Below are 24,514 nucleotides of genomic sequence, written 5' to 3' on the forward strand. Positions count from 1 at the left end.
CTGGAGAGAAAAAAAAAAACCTTCCCTGTTACCTTACCCAGGGAAAAGGGACCTACTTAACCTTGGGCTAATATATCTGCCTTCTGTTACTCTCTTGTAGTCATCTGGCCCGCTCTTGTCACATATTTCTTTTGCCAAGCAAAAGTGATTGAGAGCAAAACAAGATTAATTGTTTTGGAAGAAGATTCCTGATCAGCTCTAGTAATTAGATGTCTGCTGACCCCCATTTGCTCCAGCAATTAATTTCTCCTGTGCACAACTGTAGGCTGGGTTTAAAAAGAAATCAAGCCCCTGACATCCTATTTCTAAGCTTAGTGTGGATGGTTGTTTTTCCTCCTTTATGTACACATACTAGTTTGCTATTGGAGGGTTGCCTGTGAGGTCTGAGCTGCTGATACTCAGATTTTAATCAGCAATAAACAAGAGATAATTTAAACACTGGTGTGGGGAAGAAGTGTTTATAATGACTTAGCAGCCTGACACGCCAGACCAATTTTGCGGGTAGCAATTCCTGAAGCAGTGTGGCCTAGCAGATAGGGTGTCAGCCTGGGAACCAGAAGATATGGGTTCTATTTACAACTGTCCCATTGACCTGATCTATGACCTAGGGTGAATCACTTCTCCATTCCTCTCCCAACCCTTGTCTATTTAGTCTGTGGAAGTCCTCTGAGGCAAGTATTCTCTCACTGTGTTTGTACAGTGTCTTGCACTACAGTGATCTGACATTTCAAGTCAAATCCAGTGGACAAATTTCTTTACAAGTCTTCACCCATACACAGGTATTTCCTCTGCTCCTATTGAAGCCAATGATAAAATTACACTGGTAATGTTTAAAGGAAAAAAAATCAACCCCTCATCATGTGTGGAATGGTGTGGCTACAGGATCAGGGCTCTAATGACACAAAGGACAAGAAGTGAAAGTTGAACTTCACTGTGGTTGTTTATAATAAATAACAAGAGCAGACATCAAGGAAGGGAATCACAGAAGTGCTAAGACCCAAAACCATTTATTGAAATAAAAAGAATGTAACGTTAATGCAAAACCAAGGCTGATCACACAGAAAGGATGTTATTTTATGTTAGGTTTCTGACAACAGGTGGCCATAAAAAACGGTTACTTACTTTCTCGTAACTGTTGTTCTTCGAGATGTGTTGTTCAAGTCCATTCCACATTAGGTGTGCGTGTGCACGAGTGTCGGAAACTTTTTCCCTTAGCGGCTCCCATTGGGCCGGCGGGGCCCCCCTGAGCGGCGCCACTGCACCATGCACATATACCCCTACCAGCCTGACCCCCTCCAGTTCCTTCTTGCTGGCGACTCCGACAGAGGGGTAGGAGGGTGGGTGGTGGAATGGACGTGAACAACACATCTCGAAGAACAACAGGAGAAAGCAAGTAACCATTTTTTTCTTCTTCGAGTGCTTGTTCACGTCCGTTCCACATTAGGTGAATCACAAGCTTACCTCTGGAGGAGGGTAGGAGTCATGGAACAACTGCTTGGAGGACCGCTCTGCCAACCACTGTGTCCTCTCTGGTCTGCTGGTTGACCCGTGGGTCGTGAAGGTGTGCACCAAGAACTAGGTGGCTGCTCTGCAGATTTCCTGGATTGGGACCTGTGCCAGGAACACTGTGGAAGTCACTTGCACCCTGGTTGAGTGGGCCATGACCGCCGGGGCCGGAACACCTGCGAACTCATAGCATGCCCGGATGCAGCTTGTAATCCAAAACGAAATCCGCTGCGCTGACACTGGGAGGCCTTTCATTCTCTTGGCTACAGCCACAAACAGCTGCGTGGATTTGCGAAAGGGCTTGGTGCGCTCCAAATAGAACGCCAGCGCTCGACGCACATCCAGAGTGTGCAGGCTGCAGTGACTCAGGTCTGTATGGGGTTTTGGGAAGAACATCGGCAGACAAATGTACTGGCCCAAATGGAATTGGGAGACCACCTTAGGGAGGAACTTGGGGTGTGGCCGGAGCTACACCTTGTCCTTGTGAAATACTGTATACGGTGGCTCAGAGGTGAGGGCTCAGAGGTGAGGGACGCCCTTCTGGCCGAGGTAATGGCAACCAGGAAAGGTGGAGGAGAGAACAGGAAGCAAGGGGCCTGAAAGGGGGTCCCATGAGTTTAGAGAGGACCAGGTTAAGGTTCCATGGAGGGACGGGGGCGGGGAGTATGGAAACACCCTCTCCAACCCTTTAAGGAACTGTCCCACCACTGGGTGGGAAAACACTGAGTCCCCTGAGAACCCCGAATGGAAGGCGGAGATGGCTGGCCAGGTGTACTCTGTGTGAGGATGGGGCTAGCCCTTGCTGCTTGAAGTGCAGGAGGTACTCCAGGCTGGCCTGCACTGGACCTGGCACGGCCGCATCTGTCATGGTTCACACCAACAGGAGAACTTTTTCCACTTGGCCATATAGGTCGCCCTGGTAGAGGGCTTTCTACTGCCAAGCAGAATCTGCTGCACGGGAAGGGAGCACTGGCTTGCCAGGATGTTTAGCCACAGAGCTTCCACGCCATCAGGTACAGTGACTGTAGGCTGGAGTGGAGAAGCCACCCGCCGTCCTGTGCAATGAGGTCCCGGTGTAGGGGCAGGACTACTAGGGCCTCCACCGACAGCTCTAGGAGCGATGTGTACCAGTGCTGGCAGGTCCAGGCTGGGGCAATGAGCATCACCGCCGCCTTGTCCCTGCGCACCTTGAGTAGGGCCTTGTGCACCAAGTGGAGTGGGGGGAAGGCATACATCAAGTCCCCTCTCCACAGGATCACAAACGCGTCTGCAAGTGAGCCCAGGCTGTGGCCCTGGAACAAACAGAACTGTGAGCACTGGGCGTTGGCCCTGGTGGCAAACAGGTCTACCCGGGGAAACCCCCACCTGCGGAAGAGCGAAAGCATGACTTCTGCCCTGAGCATCCACTCGTGCATGCGGTACGACCTGCTGAGGGAGTCCACCAGCTTGTTTTGTACCCCTGGGAGATACGACGCCTTGAGGTGAATTGCATGGGCTATGCAGAGGTCGCAGAGGAGGAGAATCTCGCGACAGAGTGGCGAGGAACGAGCCACACCCTGTTTATTTATATAAAACGTGGCTGTAGTATTGTCTGTCAGAACTATCATGCTGTGACCACTCAGAGTGGCATGAAAGGTCTGGCAGGTGAGATGAACCGACCTGAGCTCCTTCACATTGATATGGAGCGACCGCTCTGCTCCGGACCACAACACTTGCATCATGAGGTCCCCCCAGGTGGGCCCTCCATCCGTGGTCTGATGTGTCCACCACTAGCATCAGGTCTGGTTGTGGGGCGGCAAAGGGGATGCTTTTGCAAACCACAGGCTGGGACTGCCACCACAGCAGGGAGTCCAGCAAGTCCCTTGGGGCTGTCACTACCAAGTCCAGGGGGTCCCTGCCTGGGCGGTACACCTGAGCAAGCCACATCTGCAGAGTCCTGAGTCTCAGTCTGGCATGCCTGACCACGTGCGTGCATGCCACCATGTAACCGAGCAGCCGCAGGCAGCACCTGGCCTTTGTCGTTGGAAACTGGTGCAGGGAGGCCATCGTTTGCTGGATAGCCTGGAATTGGGACACTGGAAGGCTTGCCCTGGCCTGCGTCCAGAACCACCCCTATTAATTCCACTTTCTGTGTGGGTACGAGCGTGTACTTGGGGACGCTGACCAGGAGCCCCAGCTTGTGGAACAATCTCAGGGCCACCTCCACTTGGCCTCGCACTTCCACCTCGGGTCGGCCTGCCAGGAGCCAGTCGTCGAGGTACTGGTACACCCAGATTCTCTGCCTCCATAAGAAGGCTGCCACCACCGCCATGCACTTCATGAACACCAGTGGGGCCGTGGCTAGACCGAACAGGAGAACCGCAAACTGGTAATGTTCTTGGCCCACAGTGAAGTGTAGGAACCACTGATGTGCTGGGTGAATGGCGATATGAAAGTACGCATCCTTCAAGTCAAGGGCAGCATACCAGTCCCCCGGATCCAGGGAAGGGATGATGGTGCCCAGAGAGATCACGCGGAACCGGGCCTTGACCAGGAAATTGTTGAGCCTGCGCAGGTCTAGGATGCGGAGAAGGCCCCCTTTGGCCTTGGGGAATGAGGAAGTACCGGGAGTAGAATCCCTTTCCCCTCAGGCTGTGCGGCACCGCCTCTACCGCCCCCGCCTCTAGCAGCGAGTGGACTTCCTTCTCTAGGAGATGTTTGTGAGAGGGGTCCCTGAAGAGGGACGGGGAAGGGGGATGGGAGGAGGGGGGAGGGAGGCAAACTGCATCGAGTACCCGTTCCGCGCCGTGCGTAAGACCCAATGGTCTGATGTAATGGTGGACCATGTATGGGAGAAACGGGACAGGCGGTTCAAGCATTGGCCTGTTAAACCCAGGGTTGTGAGTTCAATCCTTGAGGGGGCCATTTAGGGATCTGGGGCAAAAAAAATGGGGATTGGTCCTGCTTTGAGCAGGGGGTTGGGCTAGATGATCTCCTGAGGTCCCTTCCGACTCTGATAATCTATGGTTCTATGTCTGGTCCGGTACACTGTCCTTGAGCGCACCTGCAAAAGCCTGGCTTAGTGCCCGGCTGGGGTTTGTGCTGGCCTTGGTTCTGGCCCGGCACATTATTGTTACTGTTGTTGCACCATCTCCTGTTATCCCTGCCTCGCCTATGGTAAGGCTCATGCCTATGGCGAGCCTGGTACTGGCGTTGAGGGGGAGGCTGCAGCTGAAAGGGCTTCCTCTGGGTCGCCAGGGCGTGCATACCCAGTGACTTAAGCATAGCTCGCGAGTCCTTAAGGCTGTGCAGCCTCATGTCTATCTGGTTCGAGAAGAGCCCGGACCCCTCAAAGGGGAGGTCCTGGAGTGTATTCTGGACCTCGGGCAGCAGGCCTGACTCCTGGAGCCACAGTGAGCACCCCATGACCACCCCTGACGCGATTGTTCTAGCCACTGAGTCAGCCGAATCCAAGGAGGCCTGGAGAGAGGTCTTGGCTACTGCCTTGCCCTCGTCCACCAGGGACGTGAACTCCTGTTGGGAACTTTATGGGAGGTTGTCCTTCAACTTCCCCACTGCTGCCCAGTAGTTGAAATTGTGCTGGTTGAGGATGGCCTGATGGTTTGCAATCCTCAACTGAAGGCCCCCAGATAAGTACACCTTTCTGCCAAAAAGGTCCAGGCATTTTGCCTCCTTGGCCTTAGGGTCCGGGGCCTGCTGTCCATGGCTCTCCCTTTCGTTTACCGCTGAGACCACTAGGGAGCATGGACTTGGGTGGCAGAACAGGAACTCATAGCCCTTAGATGGGGCAAAGTATTTACGCTCCACTCCTGTAGCCATTGGAGCACTGGAGGCTGGGGTCTGCTATATGGTCTTATACTTGGACTGAATGGTCTTAATGAGCAGGAGCACTATTCTGGATGGACCTTCGGGGTTCAAAATGTCCACCATGGGGTCCTCCTGCTCAACCGTCTCCTTGGCCTGGAACCCCAAGTTCTGGGTGAGCCTGCGCAGCAACTCCTGGTGGGCTCTATGGTCTATCGGTGGAGGACTGGACATATCTGTACCCACCACCGCCTCATCCGGGGATGACGAGGAGGTTAGTTGCTGCTCGACCCCCTCTGGTTGGTCCTCCTGCTCCCCTTCTCCCGTGGGAGGGGCCTCCGGCTCAGGCTGGGGCGGGAATCCATGGGACGGCACCGGACTCGGTGCTGGTCTCTCCGGTTTATCCTGGGGGGATGCTGGGGGCCTCGATACTGTAGCCTCCGGCACCGTCTGGCGTCGGTGCGGGCACCAGGACTGCTGCACCAAGTAACTTGCCCTGGATGGGGCCCCTTGGTGCTCCTGATAGGCCCGGGCGTCCAGAAGGGTCAATGGTGTGGGTTGCCAGCCCACCTGAGGGTCCCTGCTGTCTGGGGCCCGGTGCAGGTACCTATAGCGGCCGGTGTCGGTGCCGGACTACGGCGACGCCGATTGTGAAGGCCACGGTGGTGCCAACGATCTGCTCCGACAGGAGAATGAGCGGCTCCTGGCTGAGCGGGAGCAGTACCGGTATCCCCAAGACCAGGACCAGAATCTGGACCAGGACTGGTGCTGGTGTTCCCTGGACTAGGACCGTCTGTGAGAGTCCTCTGGCGAGGGCCATCTCAACTCCTCCCAGTGCTGGTTTCTGGGTGGTGCCAGAGAGCGGTGTGCCCTTTCTGGTGCTTCCTTGCGTCGACCCACTCCCGGTGCTGCGACCTCCTTCTGGACCGCTGGCAACTGTGAGTCCGTGGAGTCAGAGCTCGACCGGGGCCAACTCCGGGAGCAGTGCTGGGACGGTGTCCTCGAGCGGCACATCATTGCCGGCTTACCCCTCGACGGCACCCGAGGCATGGGTGCTGGAGGGTTCTCCCCATACGGGAAGGGGCTCGCCGCCGACAGCCTGATGAGGTCCTTTGCAGCCTCAAAGGTGCCCGGCCTGGAGGACTGATCTGTTATGCCCTTGAGCCCATTGTCTGCACTGAGCTCACTTAGGTCTGGGCTCGGGGGGGCTTGCGCTGCCGGGACCGCTGGTGTTGGCGCCGGTACTGCGACCTTCCTGCTCTTATCAGCGCTCGGGGCCTTGGGAAGCACCAGCCTCCTGTGAGGGGAACGACTGCGCCTTCCTTTCGGCTGCTCTGGGGGCCGCACGGGGCAGGCTGAGCGGTGCTAAGGCCTAGCCTGGCGCTCTGGGGCTGACAGTTTACGGTGCTTAGCAGGTGCCGGGTCTCCCAACGGTTCCAGGGCACTACACACCAAGGAAGCCTGAGCTGGTGTTGGGCGCTCCGGGCCCAGTGGCTGCAATGCAGCCTCCATCAACAGCTGCTTTAAACAGAAGTCTCTTTCTTTCCTTCTTGGCTTAAATGCCTACACCATTCAGTTTGATGTCCATCCCCCAGGCAACGTAGACACAAATCGTGGGGGTCACTAACTGGCATAGGTTTGCGGCGTGTGGTGCAAGCTTTGAAGCCGTGGGCCTGCGGCCTGGGGTGGGTGCTGGAAGCCTCCAAGCACCTGATCACTTAAGTGTCCACAATAAAGGTATGTTAACTAACTAACTGAAGGCTAAGGGACTGCTCTTCTACGAGAGAGAGAGAGAGAGAGAGGTTGTTCCAACGCAGCCATGGATAGTAAGAAGGAACTGGAGGGGGTCGGGCCGGCAGGGGTATATATGCACGGCACAGTGGTGCCACTCGGGGAGCCCCGCTGGGAGCCGCTAAGGGAAAAAGTTTCCAACACTCATGCACGCGGCACGCACACACCTAATGTGGAATGAACGTGAACAAGCACTCGAAGAAGAATTTCTGATCCTTTGAACACTCTTATTTTTCTCATTCCAAAGGATGTTACTTGAATACCTTGGGAAGATATGTTTTTCTCTGCTAGAGTAGCCTAAAAATATATCTGTGGGCTCACATTATATACATATGTATGGGTTGTACTTCTTTTGTGGGAAAATATCACTATGTTAAGCATTTAAAATTAAGTATCATTATACTTATTTTCTTTATCATATTGCAAACTTCTCTGTACAGTAATCTGACTCTTCCTCTGAACTAGTCAAGTCCTCTACTTTATTTGCAATCTTTTTAGGCACAGATACAACATATGGCTTATATGCCAGTCTGCTCCTAATTTTTTATAGTTAAGTACCTACACATGAGCTCCTGTGGTTTTGAATAATCTTGGTGGTTTAGATCAACTTTCAGACAGAATACATGCTAGGTACTCTGAGAATCAAAACCAACCAATTTGGGCATATCATACAGAAGACAACAAAATGACAATCAGTGATATTTACTACAAATACCTAACGCTCTAATCTGTGGAATTAGTTAATGACAATGTCTCTTATGGATGTTGAAGCCTGACTGTGAAAGGACCCATGTAATATGAGAATATAGGTCAGTTGTTTGCAGACTTAGTGGAATGTGACTTTATAGCGATGTTTGGAAAAGCAGCAGCTCATGTATTCATTCACGGTGGTAACTTGCTGATGAATGCAATTGGTTTCATGGTCAACCATGTCATTAGGGAAATGTGGTTTTTTTTGGAAAAGCAAACTGTAACAAATCAAAAAGCTTTGGCAAACCCAGCAGGAAGAGATTAATTACAATCTGTGCACAGTTAGTGAAATTCTACATCTTGCCTTTTTTACAGTGGTGCGGCTTTTACAGTGGTGCGGCTTCTACACTGTTGAACCTCTGAGCTCAACGACAGAAACAAAAATGTCCTAAATTGTAGAGACCGGTAAAATGTGTTTAAACCCCCCCCCTCCCCCCAACCCAACAATCTTAAGTAACAGTAGAACTAAAAATGAGTGTAGTGCAATAGAGAACTCTTTTCATCAAAGTGCAAGATTTATGTCAATGTCACATCTTCAACAGGGTAGTCTTTGTTGATGTTAAAATATAGTTCTGTATTCAATTTAAAAGACTGCTACAGAAGAAAGATATGAGGCTAGATCAAGATATTTCCAAGCTGATTTTCCTTTGTAGCTGGATGTCTCTGCCTTTCTGCAATCAATACCCCTACCAGGGAAACATGAAAGGAAAACAGATAGGGCCCTGACATTTGGAAACTCTCAACTGATGAAGCAAAGAACACAAAAAACTCTCAGCCATTCCAAGATAATCGGACATATGAGACTTTGTGTACATAGCTCAAGCCCGGGCTATTTTTATAAATGCATTTCAGAGGGGTTGTGAAGAATTAAAAGTTGTTTCCCTACTACACATTTGTAGATGGAACATAAATGCTCAGATCGGTAATATCTTTGTGAAAATTAAACTCTACCACGTGAAGTTCCTTCTCACTCAGGGCCAAGCCCTGTCTGTCAAAATCACTATCATGTGAGGTTGATAAAAAAAATAAAAGGAAAGACAAGACAAAAATAGCCAGAAAAAAAATGGCTGCTTGTTTTCCATAACTTAAAACACAACCATTTCTCCATATGGTCTGAATAATCCTGGTTTGGCCAATCTAATTGCCCACTCTTAAAGATAAAAGCCACTGCTGGAGGGATTAGAATGATTTGGAAGCAGTTCTGTGCAGGAATGCAGCTCATCTGAGGAAGCAGGGTTTCTGATGGGCAGGAGGCAGTCTCTGGGGTATCCCACATTAGCGTTGGTCAAAACACAATCATTTTCGGGCTGAGGGAGGACAGAGAGAAAACGTTAGGGGTTCTGGAGGATTTAATGTTTTAAACACTGAAGGTAAAGATGTAAGCTTTACTGATAGGAAGGATGGGCCAGTGGGGAAAGTGTCATCTGGGACCCGGGAGAGACAGATTCAATTTCTAAAAGATCTGCTCTAGAGATTATTTTGGGGCAGTTCTCTGCCCTGGGCTATCTAGAAGGTCAGATGAGATGGTCACAATGGTCCCTTCCGGCCTTGGAATCTAGGAATCAATGAGTCTAGGAATTCCTTGGTCTGCTACAGACTTCTTGTGTGACCTGGGGTAAGTCATTTCCTGTCCCTGTGCCTCACTGGGGTGCAACAAGGAGAATCCATTCTTGGCCCCAGTCCTGGCCCGTCTTGGCTTCTCTCTCACCAAGGGCCAGTCCTTGAACATAGGAAAGAAGCATAAGATGGAGCCACAGCCCAGGACGGGTCGAAATGCCATTTGCTAGCCTAACCACCTCTCCACCACTCATGTAGGGGAGGGGCTCTGCCCCACACCACCCAGCTCTAGTTACTGCTTCTCCATTGGCAGAGTTGTGCCCTACCCTTGCCCACTGCTGGGGCAGGGGAGAGAGCTGTTCAGAACCTGATTGGCTCTCAGCTCCCAAATGGCTCACCAATGGGGAGGCAGTGAGTGGAGCTGGGTGGCAAGAGGCAGAGTGGAGCCTGGGTTGATGAGGAAGCAGCACAGCAGCTCTACTAAAAGGCTGTAAGATTGAACCAGGGATGCAAAGTGGTTTCTGGGGCTGCGACCCCTCCCCGCCATGATCCTTGTCACTTTAAGCACTGTGCCTGGTGCTCAGGTTTGTGCCCCAGAGGCAGAGATAGATTGGGTGGGGGCTGAGCCCCCTCTAACCCGAGCCACCTCTGCACTGCTTCCCAGAACCCCAGGCTGCCATCTCCTCCCGCGGCCTCCCCCATCTCCTCCTCTGCCGGGCCCGCTCCAGAAGGAGGGGGGGGGTTCGGTAAAGACATACCCCTCTTTAGGACATTTCTGGTTGCACCCCGATCTGTACAAGGAGGATAACAGCCTCACGGGGGTGGGGGTGAGGCTACATACAGTGCGAAGGACACTTCTGCACAGCATCCCCCTCTCCAAACTGTCTTGTGCCCCACTCAGTTGCAGCCGAAGAGCTGCGGCACAGGCTGACTACGGGAGAGGAAGGTGGGCAGGGGGCTTGCCTGGGACATGGGAGACCCGGCTTTACTCGCTGCTCTCCCAAGGCTTGCGGTGTGACCCTGCGGAAGCCATTTTAGTCTCTCTGTGCTTCAGTTTGTAAAACAGGGATAACAGCGTTGCCTTGCCTTAAGGGGGCACATGAGATGACTTACACGTAAGAGCGTGAAGCGCCTAGATATTACATGTGAGTAGCACTGTCAGATAACTGGCCTATAGAAGGCTTTGTTCTAAAGGCACTTTGACATCTTTGCTGCAAAAATCAATCCTTCACCTTTGTTTTGCAAGAGCAATAACAATGGGCATATTGCAACAGTCACTCTTTCGGCATTTCTGTCCATAAATACAGAGGTGAGGATTTTGTCACACACTGTGTGCCATGATCCCTAAGGAAGTTTGAGCCAGGAGTGTTCACCTGTTAAGGACAGGAATCCATGCAGCATGTTCTCCATTCTTTTGTTCTTTAATTCATCATAGGAGAAAGGGTTAACAAAGGCCTATTTTTCACCACAATTCACTAGGACACTCTGGCAGGCTAACTTAATGTGTGTGTATTGGCAGACTAAAGGAGAAGCCTAGAGTTTCAAAAAGGGCTAGTGATTTCAGGTGCCCATCTTGAGACTCCTTAAAGGGGCCCAACTGTTAGACACTGCTGAACTCCCACCCTCTGAACAGTGGGCCCCTTTCAGGTACCTCCGGTGGGACATCCGAAACATGGGACACCTCACCCCATTAGTCACTTTTCAAAAGGCTTGGCCAATGGGGCAGGTCCTCCTCTGATGTCTGCTTGACGTTGGTGTAAGTCAATGGACTCCAGGGGAGTTGCTCCTGATTTACAATGGTGTAAATGGGAGGAGAGTTAGTCCCCGAATTAATAAGATCGGCACTAGATGAGGCACTGAAACATGTAACAGATTCAGGAAATCTTTAGCTCAATGTAAAAGAGCTGCTCACCTTACGGACATTATCCTGGTGTGACAATGATGTGTGTGTGCTGTAGGAGTGCATGGAGGCATCCCGTTGTCCATGGATATTCACAAAGTGTTCCAAGGCTGAATTTGGACACAGGTACTGGGACACTGAAGGAACAGGGGTCAGCTGCTTTGGAGAAATGACCTGATATGAGGAAGGGGGGAGAAAACCCGAACACAGAGTCATCTCTTCTTGGGATGCTTCTCTATCTCCTATCTCCATGTTGGACAGCCTGTTCAGGTAAAAATGAATGGTGGACACTCCCGTGTTTGGCATCTGAGATGGGCGGAGCTGGGAGCTCAGCTCCTGCTCGACACCATAGATATTGGTCTGTGCTGGGAGGCCCCTGGGTGGCTGACTTTCAGGCCTGTAGCTATAGCCCTGCCACGTGTTACTCCCTAGGGTTGGCTGGTTGGAGGAGGCATGGCTGCACAGGCCGTTCACTAACAAGTGCTGGTTGGGTTTTTGTTTCAGCTGTGGCTCTGTGCGCGCCTGGATCTGGTTTTGTTGGATGCAGGGCTGGCTTTGCTGCAGGAATGGTTGATGTGCTCCCTGCACTGAGTGGAGGCTGCTCTCCAGCTGCTGCCCATGTTGCTGATGTTTGTAAGGGATTTCTATGGATTGATGGAGATGGTTTGATCCATGAGGTCTGACCCATTGTGGACTCTGCTGCTGATTACCAAGAGGTGACTGTACAAACTGAGACAGCCCGAGCTCAGCTGTTCCTGCTGGTGGCCTCCACTGTAGACTGCTAGACTGCTGCTTATCCTCATCAGCCTGCTTCATCAGCAGGGGCGTTGGCTGACTGAGAACTGAGGGCAACAGCTGCTCCCACGGCTGGCTGCTCTGCTGGTTTTGGGTCACAATGTGCTGCTGCATTTGCTGAGGGAGATGCAAGATCAGCGATTGCTGGTTTTGTGGCAGGGACTGGTGTGAGCACTGGGATCCTTTCTCTGGCATCTGAGATGGATACACCACTGCATCTTTGCTTGGATTCTGGCCTGGGTCTGACAAGGAACAGGCCTGCTGCTCCCCAGTGAGCTCATCCTCACATTTGTTTACAAGTGAACCATGAATATAGGAGAGGATTTCATTGTTTGTTAATAGATCGTTCAGAGAAGGAATATAATCTAGGTCCGTTTCTACCCTCACCATCCTTTCATCCAACAGCAAGAGCTCCAGATCCTCAGCATTCAGCCCCAGACCCTCCAAAGCATTAAACAGCTCATTATTTGAACAGTTTTCATCACTGCTAATCGAGAGAGAATCCAGCGTGGTCAACAGTGGGTCCCCTTGCCTCAAGTCAGTCAGCTCCTGCTTGGGACTATTTTCCCCAAAGGACAATGGATTAGCAACTGCATTCCAGTTGTCTCCTCCAGTCCCAAATAAACCAGATTCTCCCAGGTGGCTGAAGAGATTGCTGCTGAAGGAATGTTTGGGAGTAGAAGCCAGATGGGAGACATGAACAGCCTCATCTTGCCTCATCATGGCTCCCAGAAGAGAGTTTGGGTCTACACTGTCCTTCTGGGACCTTCCCCCTTTACCGTGAGAATTCTTTTTGGATCTGTTGTTTTTCCCTTTGCTGTTGAAAGGGTCAGGGAAGCCAGGAAGTGGGTAGGGCGTTTGATATAATAGTGCCTCTCCTGTAGCAAAGGTAAAAGGAAGATGCATAGAACGCTTCCGAAGGTGCTCCCCTCCTTCTTCATCTCTGCACAGAACAAAGACAAGATTGGTTATGGACACATACCCACAAGGAGACCTAGAATGACTCACCACAGAGGTTAATATCGCCTTGCTGATTCCCCCTAGTGCTCACATAATCAACACTGGTATCAAAGATCTTTTTTGGAAGCTTGCACCTTCTATGTGGGGTGAGGGAGGGGAACTGAGGCAAGTGACCTCAGTGCACAGAAGGTAAAGGAGATATTAAATAGTCTGAAGTCTTCCTCACATACAACCCTTTCAGAAGGCTGCACTCGTACAAAACTGGATTTTAACATTGCCAAGAGAAAGGAATGTAGTTCAAAATCAACTTTCCATTAAACACACACCAGCACCCCATTGCTGATAATTATGTTGCAAGGAGTAACAAAATCCAGCCTGCCAAAGTTCTCCATCACTGCCTCCTCCAAAGTTTCTTCTTCTGAAGCAGCTGGTGCTGGCCACTGTTGGAGACAGAATACTGGACTAGATGGACCATTGGTCTGACCCAGTCAGGCCATTCCTATGCTCCTGGAAAACCTTGATTTTAATTTTGGAATCTGATGCAGAACTAACATAGGGTTCTTAAAACAGGGGAGTTGTGTAGGGTTCTCTGGTGCATGTACGAAGTCAAGTAGCTGCACCGGGTTCATATTGCATCCTGGACAAAACAGAAACTCCGGACAGAATGAAGAATGACACTAACCAAGACTTGAAAAAAAAAACCCAATAGCATTTATCAGCTGTTTTGCGTGCAGGTAAGGTCTCGCTGAGGGATATTCCCAGATGGTAGAGGGATGTTCTAGGCTAGGGATTGTGCATCAACAGCAAGCTCACATATGCCCAGCTGATGATATAAGTGATATCCGGGTATCTGTCACAATCTTGTGCTATTGAAGTCAATGGGACTTTTGCCAGGGAGTTCATTGATGTGGGTTCAAGCATATACCTCCCTAAAATGCAGCCCGTGATCAAAGCAAAGTCTGAGGGAAAACCCTCTGAAGTTGTGTTTGTGGTGTTTTCATGACTGCTGAAGGGGAGATAGGGGGTGAAGGGAGACGTTCTCACTCCTGCAGGTAGTTCCCATGCACGGGAGAAATTCCAGAGAAGTTGGAGACCACACACAAGTGTCAGGACTATTTGCAGGAGAAAAGGTTTCCAGGATCAGCCGCAGAGAGTATCGTTGGCTTGTCTTAATAACTGGCCTGTTGCATAATGCGGCTCAAGTGTGCCACATTGTGTGGAACATCCTGCATCTGGCCCCAATTTTTAAGGCTCTCCCACAGCCCCATGCCACCATCACAAAGTATCAGTTCAGCTGCTTGGCAAGTTTTCCTGGTTGTGAGCTGCATGGCTTGGTGCTTGACAACACCATGTCTTACACTCCTCCAGGTGTCCGTGTTGCCCCTGGGCCAAGGAAGGGGCAGCGAAGTAATTGCATCACACCTCTGAGCTGCTCCCAAGTCACCTACTTTCCCAAGCAGCTGGGCCTGGAGCTGCCTGTCCTGGAGCTGGGCTGGCCAGGCTTTTCCAGGGGCTCGCACTGCAGGCTCACCCAGGGGGAGGCGCATTCCCAGCACAGCTTTGGGGAAACCATCCACAGCTGCAAGGAGGTAGCACGCAGGCAAATTTGCTCCACTGGGAAGGTGATTCCCCTGTCTGAGCTCTTCCCTGCAGCAAGGGGTAAAGCCCCATGCAGTTCCCTGCATGGAGCCACCCATGCCCCTTTTCTGTGAGCTGCTGTGATGGGGTGACTGTCCCACACTGGACTGTTAGGGGTTAATCAGATGGCTGCATGAAAAGCAGCCAATAGGAAAGGGGTTGCGAGGAGCAGCCAATCAGGGTTGGGCAGGCCCATATGAGAAGAGCTGCAGGGCAGAGCAAGTTCAGAAGCTGACTGGAGCTTGATGAGAGAAGACAGTGTGGGACAGAAGGGAACTAGTATCCTGGACAGAGCAGGGTGGAGCTAAAGATGGTGCCTGGTTGGCTGCAGGATTCACAGGCTGGGGCCCTGAGGCAAGCTTGAAGAGGGTGCTGGAGGCTGCAGGGAAGTGGCCCAGGGAAATGAATGGAGGAGTCAGAGGGGACGCAGCAAGTGGTGGCCATCTACAGGGTCCCTGAGCTGGGACCTGGAGTAGTGAGAGGGCCAGGGTCCCCCCACCTGCCACAGAGGAAGTGGCCAGACAACTGGTTTCAGTTGCCACTGAGGGAAGTGGCCAGACAGCAGACTGCAATTCCTCCGGAAAGGGGGAGAATAGAGCATGAGATGGCTGGAGGTTGGTGGCGTGAAGAGGACGCCATGGGAGTGACGTGGGTCCTAGAGCAAGGTGATGGTGGTGTGACGCCGCCAGAAGAGGGTGCACTGGCTAGCAGAGCTAATCCCTGGGACAGTCAGCAGGAGGCGCTGTGAGCGAACACCATCACAGCTGCAAACTTGGTTCCTGAAAGCTGGAGTTGCAACGCCCCTCCCCCGGGTCGGGTCAGCTAACTCCACAGTTCAGAGGGTAATCCTAAAGGACGGGTTAACCCTAAGATTATTTATTGTTTTATTGCATTATTTTAAGTGTCTTTAACATTTTGCTCTAGCAAAACCTGTGACATTCCTGGTTAAAGGTAGAACAGCTATCACTGAAGACCAGCCTCTAAAAGACACAAGCTTTCATAATTCCCACCTTAGCATCTGCAGTATGCTTGTAGTACACAGGATCATGTTGTATGTCCATATAAGAAGTTTCTGGCTATTTGCATGAGTGTATTTTTTTTTTTAAAACAAAAACCATGTGTTCAATAAAAAAGTGTGATGTTCCTCATTCCAGTGTGTGAGGGTTGAGAAAGATGCAGGGGTATGCGATCATCTCTTGCCATAAGTAAGCGGCCAGAGAAGGGATGAGGTAGCCCTAGCGAAGGCCAGAGGGGACTGTTGAATTTCAGAGCCCAGGCTTACAACGGCCCGATTCTGTTCCAACACGGCAGTAAACCACAAGTTCCCCACTCTAGCCAGTATACCAATGTAAGGTGGTGTGAAATCAGAATCAAACCCAGAATATTTTCTCGTTCTTTAGAATAATACAGTGGTTTTTGTCCCTGGATGCCATCCCAAGCAACGGGAGAGTTTCAAAGAATTTGTATATTTCATGGCCTAGTGGCTCAAGCTCGGGACTGGAATTTAGGAGAGCTGGTTTCTATTCCTGGTTCTGCTGGGTGACATTGGGCAAGTCACCTCACTGCTCTATGCCTTGGTTTCCCTATCTGTAAAGTGGAGATAATGATAGTGCCTTTTGTAAAGCACTTTGAGATCTACTGATGAAGAGTGCTAGATAAGAGCAAGTTTCAGAGTAACAGCCATGTTAGTTTGTATTTGCAAAAAGAAAAGGAGTACTTGTGGCACCTTAGAGACTAACCAATTTATTTGAGCATAAGCTTTCGTGAGCTACAGCTCACTTCATCGGATGCATACTGTGGAAAGTACAGAAGACATTTTATACACACAGTATGTATCCGATGAAGTGAGCTGTAGCTCACGAAAGCTTATGCTCAAATAAATTGGTTAGTCTCCAAGGTGCCACAAGTACTCCTTTTCTTTTTGCAGATAAGAGCAAGGCATTATTATTACATTGTTTTCATTATAGTCAGTGCCCAGTTGGGATCCATGCTGCTCCTTCTGAGAGAAGCAACAAGCAAGACAGCGTACTAGGAAGATGAAGCAAGTGACCTACCCTACTCTGTCAGAGCTTCCTTACTAAATGAAACTAAGAGACTGACAACCTCTCCTGGGTTCCAGAGGCTAGACCCACTCCAGGCCCGTACCCCGGCACTTACACAAGCGGCCTTTGCGTGGCAATGATGTAATCGGGTTTGCCATTCTTGTAGACTAGTCTAGCATTGGCCTGGACCCACTTCCAGCGATTTTCTTTTGTCAGGAGACGGAACACAGTCAGGCCGCTCTCGCCCGTTTTCATCACTGGAAAAGAGATGCCAAGACAATGCAGTGAGCGACACCTGATCTGCAGAGATGGATCCAGGGATGCAGAGCCTTGGTGTCACAAGGTACTGCTATTTCTGCAAGACCAAAGCGCCCTGGAGCACATGAGCCCTTCGATACAGACTGTCTCAGCTGTGCCCATCCAATCTGGTCAAATGCCACTCAAGGACAATTCTTCATTTTTCTCATTCATGACACGTATGCTAGTAATATTTGCATATGTGTTCGTTTATTTGCCGACATTGTGGTGTTAAGTTATCTAGGAAGGGAGGGGGGCAGAACAGTTATCCCTATAAAGGGGTAGGGCCGATCCTCTGCTGGAGTAAATGGGCATTTCTGATTTACACCAGCTGAACATCTGGCCCATGCTCTTTATAAAAGCCATGTTAGAAAAAAGATAGCCATTTCAGAGGTTACGTCAGACAAGACCCAGAGGTAATTTTACCTCTCCCCCCAACCCAAATTAGAATGCCCATGTGAGCGGGGCTGGGACCTGACAGCAGGGGCAGATAAGGGTCACACTAACTGTGTCTTGTTTAATGAGGCCATTTAAACAACAATTAACTCTATATGGCTGCTTTTACAGAATCCCCTTTTTTTCTATGGCTAAACTGTGTGTGGGGTTTTTTACTTGGCTCCCTTTCTGTTACATGCAATGTGTTTTGGGTCAGATCCATCACCTGTAGCGTGAGTATGACATGTTGCACCAAGAAAGGACCACTGAAAGGGGCTCAAGTCACTTAGTGATGCTGGGTGAAATAACTGAACCAAGCTGGCTTTAGGGTCAGGAACCCGAAGCAGCAATTGTGTCCAACATCGCTGCGATTCAGTTTGTGGATCGCCCCATAGGCTCCTAATCAGACAAACAGGAGGCAAAGCCATGATCTGTCCAACAGATTCACAATCCTTAACACCAACACCATCCCTTCAGAAATGCTTCATTCAGTAATTAATCAGGCATTGCTCATGCCTTTACGAAAGCCAGATCGTATTGCTTGCCCTCCCGACGTGGGACATTTGGCTGTGACCTAGGGTTCCAGCACCACTGGGCTGGGGAAATAGAGATGCTCTCCACTCCATGTGGGAGGGTGAACCCTGAGCACCAGCATACGCTGGAGCTCCTCATGCCAGCTCTTACCCTACAAAGGGCTGAGCAGGTGCCAAGCACCCTCAATGCCCTTCTGAGCACCTCACAGGGTCAGGTCCTGCCGATGGGCAGAGAATTATCTGTAGAAACCCCTAACCCATCGTGTGCAATGGAGAAGTTCCTGGGCCACACTGGGCCCAGCCCTGTGTGGATTCACAAGGGGACAAGGAAGGATCCAGGCACCGCTCCCCTCTGCTCCTGCCCCATGAGTCAAAGAGTAACCCAGCAGTCGTGTTCGCCAGAGCCTTGGTGGCACTGTGCAGCACCGCAGTAGCCCCAGTGCATCCCCCCTTGCAGTCTGTTTGAAAGGGAGGGTTTGCTGAAAACCTCTACAAGAAGGGAAGGCGGAGACATGGCCTGCACTCCTGGATGTTATCTCCCACCAGTTCTTTCTGTACCTAGCCCAAGTAACAGGGCTTTGCAGATGGTGCTCCCGTGGAGATTGCTCCCATGTGACTACAGCAGCTGGTGCCAGGAATGGAATTTAAAGGGGAATCTACCTAATTTCTGTTCTCCTGAAGCCCTTAGGACTGGTTAGCCAGCCAGGGTGCCCACAGCCTTGCACAGGGATGCAGGAGGGATGGACAGGGCTAAGAGGGTTACTTGCTGTGGTGCTGCCAGGGCGATCCCTGAAAGGGCCAGGTGGAGGGGGCAGCATCTGCAGGTGGCAGAGCATGTGCTGCTGTGGAGCCCCTGACAGGAGTTCTGGCTAAGTTAGACAGAATCCCTCCAGCACACCAGAGCCAGACTTTTGTATAATGCACAACACAGCACAGACAGAGGCTTGTTGGCTGGACAGCTGACCCTGGCCAGCTTGTTCTAGGTCAGCATGCCCAGGGACCATTGCCATCATCTACTCTGACCCCCCCCAGTATAACATAGGCCAGACAACGTCCCCCAAATAATGCCTACAGCAGATCTTTTCGATAACATTGTCAGAGCCCTAGAAGGCTCCACACTTTTCTACCATCTCCCTCCAAAGACACCTCCAGCTGTGTCTCTGGACTGTCACTCACACTGCATTCAGATTAACTATCCAAACCTGCAGATTTTTAACAGTCTTACTTCGGACGTGATTCTCAGCACAGTACAGCATATCAGCGGCGTGGATGAACTGGTACCCGGTACCACGCACCCGCAGCTCTGCCTCCGTATAGCCCAGCACGACCTTCCCTCTGAGGTAGAAGAGCAGAGCACCACGATTACAGAGAGGTCAGCAGCCTGGCCCTCAACAATCCAGCTGCTAGGGGAAAAGGCTTCTAGCAACACTCCATTCCCAGCTTATTTACAGTTCTGCAATGGAGACATCGCCTCATCCGCGGGGCAGGCGGTCAGTAAGAGCCCCCTGACAGGATCACCCAGACCCTGGATCTGGGCACACAGGAGATAGCAGCATTGCTCCCTCCCCCCCTGGAGCGGGTGGGTGAAGAATGGCTTTCCTCCGCGCCCTGCCCTGTACTACCCCACCCGTGCACCAGAGCAGAGAGTAGGGTTACCAGGCGTCCGGTTTTTGACCGGAACACCCAGTCGAAAAGGGACCCTGGCGTTTCCGGTCAGCACTGCTGACCGGGCTGTTAAAAGTCCGGTCGGTGGCACAGCAGGGCTAAGGCAGGCTCCCTGCCTGACTCCGCGCAGCTCCCGGAAGCAGCGGCATGACCCCCTCTGGCTCCTAATAGCAGGGATGGCCAGGGGGTTCCGTGTGCTGCCCTTGCCCCAAGTGCTGGCTCCACAGCTCCCATTGCCCGGGAACCGTGACCAATGGGAGCTGCAGGGGCAGTGCCTGTAGACAGGGCAGTGCACAGAGCCGCCTCGCCGCGCCTCTGCCTAGGATCCAGAGGGGGGACAAGCTGCCACTTCCAGGAGCCACCTGAGGTAAGTGCCACCTGGAGCCTGCACCCCAAACCCCCTCCCGTGCCCCAACCCCGAGTCCCCTCCTGCCCTCTGAACCCCTTCAAAGAGAGGCCTAGCTAGGCCTCCTCAGCTAACTGTGTTACCTGGGGCAGTACCGTTAAAGTGGGAAGCTTTGTAAAGAGTGGAATGGACCCCAACAGACTAAGAAGGAGCAAGATTTCAGGAAACTGGCTGGAATTCACCCCCGTGCAGAAGGTCCCAGGAAGCCTAAGCAGCATTTAACCATTTAAATTAGGGCTTTGCATGGTCCCTGTGCCCAGGGAGGGTTCCCCACACAAGGATTAATTAAAAAAAAAAATCTGAATTATGAGCAGCCAGAGGCTAACAGAGTACACAGCTCCTCGGGGCTGTGAAGAGTGTGACAGGGCAGAGACCAGAAGCAGGATGTTCTTCTTTTAAAGAGTAGCACAACGGGAACAAAACAGACACAGCAAGGCTGAGGCGGCCTGGAATGCCAATGGCTGTTCAAATACTGTCAATGGAAGCAAAGGCTGGCTGTAGCCTTTACATAGGACAGTGGCTCTCAACCTTTCCAGACTACTGTACCCCTTTCAGGAGTCTGATTTACCTTGCATACCCCCTCTCTTAAAAACTACTTGCTTACAAAATTAGACATAAAAATACAAAAGTGTCACAGCATGCTGTTACTGACAAAGTGCGTCCTTTCTCATTTTTACCATATAATTATAAAATGAATTGATTGGAATATAAATACTGTACTTACATTTCAGTGTATAGAACAGTATAAACAAGTCATTGCCTGTATGAAATTTTAGTTTGTACTGACTTCACTAGTGCTTTTTATGTAGCCTGTTGTAAAACTAGGCAAATATCTAGATAAGTAGACTTCTGCATATCCCCAGGGGTATTTGGACCCCTGGTTCAGAACCACTGACACAGGACAGTTTTGATCCAGCTAGTACTTCAGTCACGAGTGACATAAATTGGGGGATAGGTCTTATCTCAAGCCAGGGTGGATGAAGGGCCAAATCACATAGGCCTATGTCCTCAAGTGTATTTAGGCACCTACGTCTCACTGATTTCAATGAGCACTAGACACCAAAATATCTTTGAGGATGTGGGCCATAATCCCCACACAACTGCTGATTCCTGCTTCAAGAACTTGTGCTGCAGGTCCAGGTTAGGGTGCACTGGCAGAAGTCTGCAGAGAAGCCTAGCCAGCCACTTGCTATCTGTGCCTGACTCTAACCCATGGGACCAATCTTTCACTTCCATAAGCAAGGATATTGACTACTACAGTTAGCTGAAAAATGAACTACTAGTTTTGGAAAGGTTTTGAAAATGAAAATGTTGTTTCCATGCTGAAGGATTCTAAATGGACCCCCTCCCTTTTTATTTAACTATTTTTTTAATTTCTCCACCCATCCAATTGTGTTTAATCAAAAATGTTGCTGACCTGGTTAACAATACTTTTCATTTACCAAAAATTGTGTTCCCAGTAACTGAAAATCTTCAACAGTCATTTGGATAATTTCAATGTGGTTGATAAAGAGTACCCTGCCCCCAGAAAAACATTCTAACAATTTTTTGCAAAAAACCAAGTCACTTTCCTCCCCAAAACCCTTTTTGTTAAAAAAAATATTTCAACTAGCTGTATTAACCACATTTTAAAAAACAAATAGATACCTTTCCTAAGTAATTAATTATTATTATTAATTTATTTGTATTTCAGTAGCTCCTCAGAGGTCCCATCATGGACCAGGACCCCCCCGTGCCAGGAGCTGCACAAACATGGAACACCACAGAAAGATGCTGAATGTAACATGAGTCTTGCTTACAAGAGTATTTGGGGAAAATCTTGTTTAACAGCACATGCCAACATTAGTCCCAACTTCTGTACTTACTTGGCATCACATGCCAAGGGGGTGAAGTCCAGTTTGTGCTTGGTTCTGAAGATCAAGTTTTTGGTTCTGATCTCCAAGATGGAGGGGGGCTGCAAGGGAGTGGAGATGGCAAAGAGAGCCAGCTGGGGTGGCAGCAGGGACCCATCCTCAGACCTTTTGTTCTGGCTGTGGAGAAATTTCAACCTGCCCTGAAGGTTTAAAGCCTTGAAAAGAAAAAAGAGGAGTCACTTCGAGAACATGAATCGGGCTGTTAACTTCAGCAACAAAAGGCCTGTTTAAAGCAAATACAGCATTTGTTAATAAGTAAATGCAAACGAACAAGACAAGCCTAGGGGAAGGAGAGAAAAGCCAATGAACACTGGGATAGCTCAGTGGTTTGAGCATTGGCCTGCTAAACCCAGGGTTGTGAGTTCAATCCTTGAGGGGGCCATTTAGGGATCTGGGGCAAAAATTGGGGATTGGTCCTGCTTCAAGCAGGGGGTTGGACTAGATGACCTCCTGAGGTCCCTTCCAACCCTAACCTTCTATGATTCTATGATTCTATGACTGTATGCTATTCAGAGGAGATTTTCAGAGGTGCTGCTGGAGCACAAAATCCCCTGGCACTGAGTCTGGACCCCTCTTCCCTCACAACCCTGAAAGACTACACTGCAATTTAATAGCCCCGCAGCCTGAGTCAGCTGACCCAGGCCAGCTGTGGCTGTCTTATCGCAGTGTAGCTGTACCCTGTGGCAACAATGCCATAAACCAGGTTAGACACATGCTGTAAGGTCAGGACATAGGTAGGACCTGTTCTTGTGATCTCTATTCATGTGAGCTCACAAACAAAATTACAGTAGAGACAGTTTCAGTGGTGGCAGGACACAACCCATCCCGCCCAAAACCTTACAAGTCGGGAACTGAGAAGTAAAGAGGAAAGACTTACGAATTCCCTTCCCCCCTCCCGCTGCCTGCAGCATTGTGGCTAACACACTCCAGTTCTCCCATCTCCAACAAACACCCAAAAGCAATCCGTACCCCACCTTCATCAAATGTTCATCCAATGCAAAACCAGAGGGAGTAGCCATGCTGCTCAGCTGTTTGAGAGGTCTGAGAGGCAGAGATGGACCTCAGTTAGTTCTCTGACTGCACATTTTATTGCCCTTGAAAAGTTACTGGAAATAAATACAGGAAGTGACATCACCTGTCAGCTGGAGGGAAGTGCCTAGCAGGAATCTGGGTCACCACTCACTTCCATTTTGGTAATGTAACGTCTTCAACCACACGTAGGATTTCAATAATTGTTTTGTTTAAAAATATGATTGTTTTTTACTCTGTTGAGTCATTTGATTTTACTGTAGTGCCCCAATACCTATTAGGGTTTTATTTTTTTAAAAAAATGCAGCCTGTATTTTAATGTGCTTGTTAAAATGAAATCAATTCTGAATATAAAAACCAAACCATCACCACATGCAATTACTCAGACTCTGTGCATGTGATTTTCGTTTTTCTCCTAGAGGCATCAGTTTAAAATACTTGGTTAATTTCATTCAAACAGCAGATTCTGTTGTGTCCTAACTTTCACTCAAATAGTTTATTTTTTTAGGTAATCCCCAAGAAGCAGTTGCGAAGCAACATCATCTATTCCCCAAGGACAGTAACTATTATACACAGAGTGTAGCGGTGTCTAAACCCAGCAGGTCCCAGAGCCAAATGCTTATATTGCAGCTTTATAGTCCTGCAGCCTGAGATCCATGAGCCCTGAGTGTTGAGTTGTAGTGTAGACATAGCCTTAGAAAAAGGTACAATTTCAGCTCCTTGTCTCCTTTTGCCCACTTCTTCCTCTTTTTTTAGCCTTCCTTGGCAATGACAGTGTTTGTGCTGCAGCAGATTTGTTATCAAACTAAAATTTGATAGGTTTGCCTTGATGCCCATATATTCCCTCATGGCTAAAAGTAATAAATCATCATACAGACAAACACTCCTGCTGTACAACTGATACCCTAGGAGTCAGAACATGAGGCACAGCCATGTGGCCGAAGCACCAATCTAAGCATGTGCTAGATTTCTTGTAATAGGAGGGCAAAGGAAAGTGAGACAATGCAGTGAAAAAACACCAAAAGAGGCGAGTTTTTTAAATCTCTTTTTAGTCCCTCTGTATCGCTTTGTTTCTAATGAATGAGCAGACAGGCTTTTGTAGAGACATAGGGAGAAATTTGATGTCACTTTCTTACAGGGCCTGATTCGAAGACCACTGGAGGAAATCAGAAACCCTCCATTGCCTTCAATGGACTTTGAGTCAGGCCCACCTTAACTTTACTGAGCAGAACCATGCTCCTCACTGCTCCCATCTTTCCCTTATTGGGCTGTTCTGTGCGAGCTGAGCCCTGGTATGGCAACATTTCAGGCTGCCAATGGGATCTGGTGTGTCCCTGCAGTGCTGTTGCTAGTCTCCTTGGCAGTCATGTGGTCTGTTCTTTGAGGAATAAAGTTCGCACAGCTTCCTATCTGTGCTTCCTCCCATTCACACGTGCCCCCTCTGGCTGGCTAACACACACATCCAACCAAAGCATCGACATCCTTAAAGCCAG

At 50.0% G+C, this 24,514-nt stretch overlaps 1 protein-coding gene across 2 annotated transcripts in view; it reads right to left on the bottom strand.

Moving 5' to 3' along the window:
- Positions 1–991: 991 nt before the first annotated feature.
- Positions 992–24,514, bottom strand: part of LOC125644837 (aryl hydrocarbon receptor-like) — a 146,430-nt gene continuing 122,907 nt past the window's right edge. Inside the window, exons 7-11 of one of the 2 annotated variants that reach the window (XM_048869403.2) lie at positions 21,945–22,147; positions 19,234–19,343; positions 16,859–17,000; positions 11,321–13,046; positions 992–9,158 (exon numbers count right to left, since the gene is read on the bottom strand). In XM_048869403.2, the coding sequence (XP_048725360.2) occupies positions 9,003–9,158; positions 11,321–13,046; positions 16,859–17,000; positions 19,234–19,343; positions 21,945–22,147 (2,337 nt within the window). In that variant the 3' untranslated portion in view covers positions 992–9,002. The remainder of the gene's footprint in view (positions 9,159–11,320; positions 13,047–16,858; positions 17,001–19,233; positions 19,344–21,944; positions 22,148–24,514) is intronic. The other variant, XM_075118164.1, reaches the window with a different exon arrangement.

This window comes from Caretta caretta, chromosome 11 (genome assembly GCF_965140235.1).
Source record: "Caretta caretta isolate rCarCar2 chromosome 11, rCarCar1.hap1, whole genome shotgun sequence".
In the NCBI taxonomy this organism is placed as follows: Eukaryota; Metazoa; Chordata; order Testudines; family Cheloniidae; genus Caretta; species Caretta caretta.